General features: G+C 54.6%; 1 protein-coding gene across 4 annotated transcripts in view; it reads left to right on the top strand.

Annotated features, from left to right (window-relative positions):
* Positions 1-4,621: 4,621 nt before the first annotated feature.
* The window catches only part of ANO1 (anoctamin 1), a 91,508-nt gene continuing 86,089 nt past the window's right edge, over positions 4,622-10,040 (top strand). For all 4 annotated transcript variants that reach the window (XM_060105517.1, XM_060105515.1, XM_060105514.1 and 1 more), the window contains exon 1: positions 4,622-4,794. In XM_060105517.1, the coding sequence (XP_059961500.1) occupies positions 4,687-4,794 (108 nt within the window). In that variant the 5' untranslated portion in view covers positions 4,622-4,686. The remainder of the gene's footprint in view (positions 4,795-10,040) is intronic.

Genomic DNA, 10,040 nt, shown 5'->3' with positions numbered 1-10,040 from the left:
TAATCACTATAAGAATTCGAGTTACTATTTGTGGAGAACTTAGCACGGTGCTGGCTTGTAGTAAACGCTGCCCCACTGCTTGTTAAATAAATAAACATAAGCAGGGAAATCTATATTGTGCCAAAGATGGGACGGGGGTGCGGGTTAAGAGTGGAGAAATAAAGTAGGAGGAGACGTGAGGAAGATGGAGCAGAAATGGGCCTGAGTGCCTGGATGGAGCCAGCAGAACAGAGATGAGTCATGCCAACTGACTCAGGCCAGAAGGGCTTCCAGGAGGAAGTGACGGGCTGGGTTCTAACTTATCCTGGGCATGTTTTTAGAGTTCCTAGGAATTCTCAGAAGGCGGGCCTTGGGTTAACAAAACACATAAAACATCTGAAAACCCTCTGATGGAAACAACACCCATGGATTCTGTGGGGGTGGGGGAAGTCCCCCAGACAGAGCTTCATGCTTTGGTTACATTCCAGAACTGTGGGCTGGCAGTTTCCGCGCCCAAGGAATCTCCCATCCAGCTGCAGCTTGCCAGCTTCTGCTCAGAGCTCTGATATCATTCGAAGGAAGGAAATGACAGGGGTCCAGTCTCCCACCCACCGTATCTCAGCTATAAATTCTCCAGACACATCTTCCCTGGGGATAATTACACCCTGAGTCGCTTTTAGCATGTTAGGTCATATACCTGTGGGGTGTTCGTTTTTTTCCTACAGGGGCTGCCCACCAGATACTCGAAGGGGGCGCCGAGCCAGCGGGGGATGGGTGGCCATTGGCGCTCATAATTGCCCTGAGTCATGAGCCGATCACTTCTTCTGCACTCCTCTCCCCACCCAGGCTGCCCGTGAGTCAACGGCATTTATTTAGCACCTCTGAGTGCAGAGATCTGTCCTGGGGAGAAGGCTGCCCCATGCAGGGGTGGCCAGAACGAGGGACAGAGCAGCCTGGTGTGTCCTGGGCTGTGCCAGCCCCTCCACCAACTGAGAGCAGCCCTGGGGGGGCATCTGTGTATTTTGTAAAAACAAATCATAACTCCCACCTTGTGTATCTCTAATAAAAAGCCAAGTACCTCTCCAGGCCTCCACTCCCATCAGAGAAATGGGGGTGGTAAGATCAGTCTCCCGGGTCTTCCTTGCAGCCTGGGAACAGGGTTCTCAACAGGGAGGGGTTTTGCCCCCAGGGGACACCTAACAATGTCTGGTGATGTGTTTGGTTGTCACACTGGGAGGGAGACGGTGCCACTGGCATCTACTGGGAGGACATCAGGGACGCTGCTGAGCGTCTCACGGGGTGCAGGATGGCCCCAGGACAAATTACAATCCAGCGCCAGATGTCGCGCCAAGGTGAAAGCCCTGCTGGAGAGTGCCATATCAGAGAGACCCTTGTGGGAATAATCCCTGCCCCGGCTCACTATAGCCTCAGTCTGCTCGCTGTGTAAAGCTTGGTTGGCTCTCCTGGTGAGGCTCAGACCGGTGCCACTAAGCAGGAACAGTGCCAGACGTTCTTTCTTTCTCGTGCACCATGCCAAGGAGATGAAACTGACGTTGCAAAGAAAACACCACTGGAAAGGGCCCCCTCCTGAGCCACTTACAAAGGAGGCATTCACCCGGGAGCATGCTCAGCCTCCTCTCCTGCGCCCCTTGTCACTCTGTGCTTGTACGCCTGGTGACTATTAAAATGTCAGCAGAGACGAAAGTGCCTAACGGTGGGTCACATCACAATGACACGAAAAGGCAATACGGTGGCAGAAAAGGGTGAGCCGTGAGGCCCATAACTTCCCATAATAAAAGATACCACTTAAACTAATGAGACCGGTTTTTACTAATTCATGAGCGGGGAATTAATCCTTCTGGTGAAATCAGCCCCTTTGGATCTTTAACAGTGAGAATCACTGAGTCAAAAAGAAGAAAATGCAAAATTAATGCAACAGTTTATCTAGAGGATCTGTTTATAAGCAGTTAGCGATTCAGAGTAGAGACGGAATCCCAACATCATGGCCCGTGAGACACTGTAAGGCAGGGAACCCAGGAGGTGAAATCATCACCAGAACAAAAGGGACCCTTTAAGGGACCCTCTAACTTAAGAGATATCTCAACTAGAAGCATCCCATTCCTCCTTCCTGATTTGGTGGGAATGTTTTTACTACTTGTTGGTCCCTGGAATCCCAAGACCCAAGAACCGTGCCCCCCCACCCCCGGCCCAGGCCATAAGTAGCCCGGGGATGGAATTGATCCCAGCTGGCCCATCCTTGCACCTGCTCTGTGCAGAGGCCACCCTGCATTTCCCCTCCCCTTGATGAAGCATTTCTACACCGTCCACCTCAGAAGATTAGGGGAGGGGGCGAGAGGAAGCAGATGCAGGGAGCGGGGCAAAGCAAGGAAATCAACTGTATGTGGCAAAGAAAGTGATGCTTTACAGGCAAGCAGATGTCTTGAACCTGGCTAAGGCATGAATCACAGAAACAAGTGCAGAAACACAGCTTTTGGGGCAAAGCCAGAGGGGGCGCTGTCTCCGGAGGAGGTTGGGAGCTGCCAAGCCTGAAAGACTGTCCCCCACCCTGCAGCCCCCAGAAGGGCTCAGGCACAAAACCCCCAGGCCTCCTGGGGTCAGCAGTCAAGTGTCACCGCCCAAACGTTTGGAAATGCCAACATACCCAGAATTGAGGAATTACATTTTTCCTCTTTTCTTCACAAATTATATCTCGTAGACATCGGCAAGACCCTTTGCCACTTGAAAATAAATTTAGAAAGATCGTACATTAGGGTTACACAATCTTGGTTGTTTACCAACACGGATAAGAGAATGAAGTTACATAATCTTGTGTGTGTGTGTGTGTGTGTGTGTGTGTGTGTGTGTGTGTGATTCTTCCCAGCCCTGAAAACTTCAACTTTTAAGGGCAAGATCTCCCTGGCATGGCAGAAGCTGTGGAGGACTGTTTCCGGCCTTGGGCAGCCTAGCGCACTTCTCCAAACCTACTCTATCTGTCCAAGGTGCAGACAAAGAGTCCTTTAGGGCCACTCAGCTCCCATTGGCAAGGCCAGCCCAAGGATGGAGTAACCTTCTTGCATTTCTCCAAGTTCAAGAAATTCATAAACTTGAGTCTAAATGGGGGAGGGAAGAAGATCATGACAATGACAAGATGATAGTTTGTAGTAACAGTGGCGGCCACTGCCCAGCCTCCCCTGTGCCCGGCACTGAGCTGCAGCTTCACACACACTGGATGCTCACGGGAGAAGACGGAGTCTCTGTGAGGCTTAAGGAGCCTCGTCCAAGGTCGCAGGGCTGGGAAGTGCCAGAGCGGGAACCCAACCCCATCCCATCTCCCCCACCCCATCCTGTCTGATCCCAGAATGCATTCTTGAAACCACAGCAGGCTGATGACATCATGGCCTTAGAAGGCAGCTTTATAATCATTCTTTAGAATCATTTCTGTAGGCTCTGAATGTTCCTCAGTGGCCATTTGACAAGCAATTATTGAGCATCAACTGTATGAATCCACTGTAAAATGAGGTGGATTAAAGAAAGTGCTATAGTCAAGGTACAGGCAGGTTCTTGGGCCTCAGTGATTGGGCGAGAGGCAGTCCAGGATGACTTCTTGGAGGAGGTGGCATTTGGCACACACACCTTGAGGAACTAACGGCATGCAGAAGGGCAGAAAAACGGGAGACTTCATTCCCACTGGGCAGGGCTGCTAGCGTGGCCCCCGAGGGCTAAACCTCAGCATGGTTGCCCCCAGAGACCTGCGTCCCCCTCCTGCAGGGATGGAGGATTAAAAATGTCCTGAGGAGTGCCAGCTGTGTGCCCGAGCCCTGCTAGTCCTGGGAGGAGGCCATCCAAGTCACCGTCCGTCCCTCAGGGAGGCTGCAGAGCATAATGGAGTGCAGGCAACTCTGCACGAGCTCCCCCCACCCACACTTCCTTGCCCTCCGAAGTCCCCAGCCCCCTCTGCAAAAGGAGGACCAGGGTGTGGGGTTAAATGAGATGAACTGTGTCCCAGACTCTGCTCGTGCCTGGGCACAGAGTACTAAACATTCCATAAATGGGGGCTGCGGGCAACCTTAGGGGGCTCCGGGGAGCTGGACAGGGCGGGCATGCAGAAAGCAGGGGAGGCTCCCCGGAGGAGGTGAGAGCTGAGTGACAGCCGGCCGGAGTCAGCCAGCGGGTGGGGCGGGAAGGGGCAGGGAGAGCATTCCTGACTTCAATCTCAGAAGCGTGTCTCCCTGCAAGGTGACCCCCAACTGAATTGTAAGGTAGGGGCGACTGAACCTTTCCTCCCTGACGTGAAACTCGGGCCACCAAGGGGCGCTTTCCCCAGATAAAAATAAAACTTGAAGGGGCCCGCAGGAATGGAATACTTTCTTCCTGTGTTTAAATTTCTACGGAAAATCTGACCCGCGTGGCCGCCGCCCCGGCCATAAGCGGGCGCACAGCGTGGATCATCTTTCTTGGAGGCAAAGGAAGCCGGCCGGCGTGTGGGTCCCGCGGGACCGGCAGGGTGGGCGCTCCTGCACCGCAGCGCGCGGGGCCGGGGCCGGGGCCGGCGCCGGCGCCGGGCGGCGCGGGCGGCGGGCGGAGCAGGAGGCCCGGCCCCCCGCGAGCCAGCGCGCCGCGAACGCTGCCTGTCCGCTTGCAGAGGCCGCCGGGGCCGTGGATGGGGAGGGCGCGCCGCCCGGCGGTCCTGGAGCACAGGCGGCCGCGATGAGGGTCAACGAGAAGTACTCGACGCTCCCGGCCGCGGACCGCAGCGTCCATATCATCAACATCTGCGCCATCGAGGACATCGGCTACCTGCCGTCCGAGGGCACGGTGAGTGCGGGCGGCCGCGATCGGGCGGGAGGGCCGCGCACCTGCGCCGCGCCCCGGACGGGCGCGACTGGTGCGGGGGGAGAGGCGCCAGGTCCGCGGGGCTCGGGGCGCGTGGGGGGCGACCACCCGCGCGCCCGCCCCGGCCCCGCGTCCCAGCCCGCAGCCGCTTCGCCCGAGCGGGCCGCTGGGGCCCCGTGGGGGATAGCCGCCTCGCCCCGGGAGGGTGGCAGCCTCCAGGCCCCACCGCGCCGCCACCCTCCGGGGACCGACCTGTACGGGGCGCGGAGTCCCCGGGGCGGCGCGGGAGGCGGCGCGGGGTACGGCACGGGAGTTCCGCACACCCCGGGCAGCAGGCGGGCGCCGGTAGCTCGAGACTGACTTTCCGCGCTAGTCCCAGTCCCCAGCCCGGCGCTCGCGCCTGGCCTGGGTGGTAGCCGGGCCGCGTGGGCCAGCGCCTGGCCGACCACGTGGTTGGGTCCCCTGTTTGGGGTCCCCGGTCCCCCTACCACTCTCTCTGGGGCGGGACCCAGCGGTCGCAAGGATCCCCGGAGGTCAGAATTCGCCCATGTGGGTTTTGGCTTAACGCCGGAACAAAGTTTGCCTGAAGGGGGAAGGGCTGAGACCAGCGCCCTCAGCCGGGGAGCCCCGCTGCCGCTCGTTCCGGGGCCAGAGAACAGACTCCCCTTTCTCCCCGGTGCCCACACAGCCACTGCCAAAGCCCCTCCCCAGGAGATGCGGAGGCCCCAGCCCCGTGTTTCCCTCTGACCAAGCCCAAGATTGCCCTAGACTGCCTCTCTAGCCTCGGCCGGAGTCCGGCCGGGCATCCAGGGAGGTGCCTGTGGGGTGCGGTCCGGGAAAGGCAGAGACCCTCCGGCCTTGCACCCCCTGAGGTCATGATTGGGCTCCTGTGGGCTATGGGGGTGTCCTCTACAGCTGGGCTTGCGCAGAAATGCTGGCAGTGTTTGGGACCAGTGCTGGTGGTGACCTTGAAAGTTTAGGGTCATCATTTCAGCGCACACTGTGTGCCTGCTGCGTGCCAGGCCCTGTGGTATCCCGGACACCACCAGAGTGAACGAGCCGGGGAACCCCTCCCAGCTGGAGCTTAAGGAGCAGTGGTGGAAGTTACCCAAGACAGCGACAAGGGACGCTTCCAGAGCTATGGGCCAGCCGTTGTGTTAACTCATTTCACTCTCTCAGTAACCGTATGGGGTAGGTGTTGTTACCACAGGTGAAGAAACTGAGGCCAGGAGGGTGCAGATGACTGTCCCATGTCACCCACCAGCTGGGAGGAGAGCTAGGAAGGGCGAAGACACGGAGGCAGGTGACCACGGACAGCCTGTTGGAGGGATGAGCATTCTGGAGGAGAAGGGGCCAGTTATACCCATAATGGGGTGGGGTGGGGCCTTTCACACTAGGAAATCACATATTTGAAAACCCAGAGGTGGGAATGAGCGGGACACCGGTTAGGAGGCATGAGGTAGAGGTGGCAGCTAAGGAAATGGAGAGAAACAGACATTCCAAGGTAGACCAGATTGAACTTGAGAATGAACGGGCTGTGAAATTAAAAATGGAGGGCTTCCCTGGTGGCGCAGTGGTTGAGAGTCCGCCTGCTGGTGCAGGGGACACGTGTTCGTGCCCCAGTCCGGGAAGATCCCACATGCCGCGGAGCGGCTGGGCCCGTGAGCCATGGCCGCTGAGCCTGCACGTCCGGAGCCTGCGCTCCACTACGGGAGAGGCCACAACAGTGAGAGGCCCGCGTACCGCAAAAAAAAAAAAAAAAAAAAAAAAATGGAGCCCTTAATAAATGGCCCCTGGGCTCTGGAATTTTAGTTCAGGGACCCGTTGTCTATCCCAATCCAGAAATTCTCGGCTCCCCCAAACTCTGGTGAGGGCCACAAAGTCTGCAAGGAGGCAGCTCGGCTCTTCTTTCAAGCTTCTCACAGCCCAGAAGCAAGCAGACAAGCCCAGAGGAGACTAGTGACTTATTCTGCACACAGCTCTTACGGTGGGGAGGCTTCAGGTATGACGGGCTTGGAGGGCTGTGAATCAGGAGCACGTGGCTGCAGGAAGGAGGGCTGAGCAGCGTCCCACCAGAGAAATGGCCACAGACAAGCTGGAAGCAGTGGCTCTAGGAGCTGGGGGCCTATCTGTGCAGGGCAGGCAGTGTGCCGGGGAGAGCCTCCAAGGGCATCCCCAGCACAGCTCAAGCCAATAGTTGTTGCTCAGTCATTACTTTGAGTCACCCAGCGAAGGTGGCTCTGTGCAGGCAAAGGCCAGAGGGCGGGGACTGCATTTCAGAAAGTTCCTAGCCAGTTCCCAGATATGCGTCGCATACTTGGGGTGTCAACATCATTTAAATCGGCCATCAGAATACGCCCCTCCCAGGCAGGCTGTGGTTTCCAGCCCCTCTCTCTGTGCCTCTCCTCCCTCTGTCATTCCCAAGTTCAAGGGTAAAAGTCATTTCGTTGTTTCTGTAAAAAGATGTGTAAGAGATGACTCAAAAGCTAGAGTCCAGATTGGGTGCAGTTTATTTCTTTAAGTTTTCTTTATGTTAATCTTTGAGTGTTTCTACTTTCTTCCTTCAAACTGACGGCTGTCAGTGGCCCGGGATCTGTGTCCCAACAAGCCCAGACACCCCAGGGACAGGCACCCGATGCTGGCATCTGCCTGCCTTCAAGATAAGAGCATCCTCTTTATCTGCTGTTGGAGATGATCTGTTTATAGATCACGGAATTCGCCCAGTAATCATAAATTGATATGCAGTGTGAGTGATTTAATCTAAATTTTTTTGGAATAAAAGTGTTTAAGAGTGATGTTCCCTTCGGAGTTGAAATTCAACGAGTCCCGAAATGGAAAGAAATTTTGCAGGTCACCGATTTCATTTTCCCCATGAAATGGAAAAAGTGAATACAGTAGATTCCCTTAGAATGATCATTGAGACTCGCCCTGACTTGGGCTATTTCACCCAAATGTGTGAATTCAGTTCCTGGAGCTCCAAACTCCAGGTAAGAAGCCAAATTAAAGACTGCACTGGATCCTGGATATTGAGAACAGACTTGTGGCTGCCAAGGGGGAGGGGTTTGGGGAGGGATGGAGTGGGAGGCTGGGGTTAGCAGATGTAAGCTATTACATATAGGATGGAAAAACAACAAGGTCCTACCGTATAGCACGGGGAACTATATTCAATATCCTATGATAAACCATAATGGAAAAGAATATTTTTAAAAAGAATGTATAGACACACACACATATATATATATATATATATATATCTGAATCACTTTGTTGTACAGCAGAAATTAACACAACATTGTAAATCAACTATACGTCAATAAAGAATAAATAAATATAAAGAAAGAATGCACTGGGTCACAGCCCAGCGACCAAGGTGTGGATACAGGGCTCCGTTCTCCTCTTCTGCCCTTTTCTAAGAGTCTGGGGAGGAAGTTTGCAGAGACAGGTAGACTGCCCTCTCGCTGTTTGTAGTATTTGGGTCAGGGCACACCTGCTGTGAAGGGGACTTTTGGCCCCTGACCTCTTCCCACGTAACCTCAGACAGCCATCTTTCTACCTTCCTTGGGACAGCTCAGGGGTTCATCTTCAAAATACGTTCAGTTCTCCCATCACACTTGGTCCTCACAAGAATCCTGCGACCTAAGTAGAGGAGATGTTTTTGCCCCCATCTCGCAGATGGAAAAACTGAGGCTCGGAGCTGGGGGGTGTGGTGTTTAAGCTCTGATCTGGCTGGGTCTCAGCTTCGGTGTCCTTGATCTGGTTGCCCCTGCCAGTAGCAGCGTGCAAACCCCACACCTCTGTCATTCATTCCCCCATGCATGCGTTCATTCCAGAACCGTGCGTTCGGTGCCGAGCATTAAAAAGATGAATGAGAAATCCCTCGCCCTTAGCAAAAGTGCACCAAGAGGTCACTGTCCCTTTCCTAAGGATACAGAAAGGACATTCTGAAGCTTTCCCAAGCCTTTGAATTGGGAAGTTAGGCATTCAGTCTAACCCATATCGCTCCCACTGCAAGTTAGATCTTTGCCTTCTTGTCCTGTTCTGCACAAGAAAAGCAACCACTCTGGCTCCATGGAAGGACCCCAAAAAGTCACATGGCCACCCTGACAGCCTCTGTGATCCTCGCTGTGCATCTACCTCCCCAGCTCCCTCTAAGCCCAGCCCAGAATTGCTCTCCAAACCCTGCGGGCCTACCAGCCTGTGCTGAATGTACTAGGAAGAGAGCCCATACTTTCTGTTTGAAGATTGCACGCCCCTTACACTTATTCAGGTAGGATCATCCCCAATTTTTACAACCAAGATGCAAACAGACAAAGCAACTTGCCCAGGATCACACAACAGATTAGTGACAGGGCCAGGCCTTGGGGCAGGATCTGGGACCCTCACAGCCGTGCTTGGTTCTGCCTCTTGCTGGACCTGGCAGTCGGCTCCCTTTTCCACTGCCACCATCTTTAACCTGTGGTCCGCTTCGACCATGAGATTATTTTTTCCTGTCCTCCCCCAGTCCTTTACTTGTGCCATGTCTCAGTTCCCAATTAGAGCAAATTTCTGTTGAGGGTTCACCGTATCCCAGGCCCTGTTGTAAACCCTCTACATATATTAACATGTTTAATCCTTCGAACAACCCTTCGAGGGAAGTCATATTAGTTGAGGGAGGTCTGTTTATTCCCTCTGGCCCTCATTTTACAAAGAGAAGATCAGAGGGACAAAGGTATTACGCTACGTGCCTAAGGGTAACACAGCTAGAAGTGGCAGAGCTGGTCTTCAGATGGAAGCAAAGGACACCCATTCTTGTCTGGCCTCCATGCTACCACTCCCCCCAATGGCACGAGATGTTTAGGGGATGTTTATGTGCTCCGCAGACTGTCAGACTCTGAGGGTCCTCGATCAGGCCCCAGTGGATGGATGGGCATTCAGTTTTGAACCTGGTAACATTTTCTTGTCTTGTGTTGGTGGGGAATTCTCTCCTTACGTTAATTTCCCTGCTCTCTGACTTGATGGGGGTCACTCTGAATTTCCTTCCCATTCACTAAGGACTCATTGGTCCACTTTGCTCAGTACCAGCCATTATTCCAGCCAAGCAGAAGCATTTCTGGGACCCAGACCAGGTGCTGAGCCCGCTGTGTGTGCAGCAGGTTGTGGAGGGAATTGCATTAGGGACAGTTCCTGGCCCAGCCCCCGGTGTCCTGCCAGCCTGCTGAGGGGCCCCCGTGAGTTAGGAGCTTATGTAT

Source organism: Mesoplodon densirostris, chromosome 7 (genome assembly GCF_025265405.1).
Source record: "Mesoplodon densirostris isolate mMesDen1 chromosome 7, mMesDen1 primary haplotype, whole genome shotgun sequence".
In the NCBI taxonomy this organism is placed as follows: Eukaryota; Metazoa; Chordata; class Mammalia; order Artiodactyla; family Ziphiidae; genus Mesoplodon; species Mesoplodon densirostris.
The sequence above is the reverse complement of the archived record's forward strand: the minus strand, read 5'-3'. Positions and strand labels throughout refer to the sequence as shown.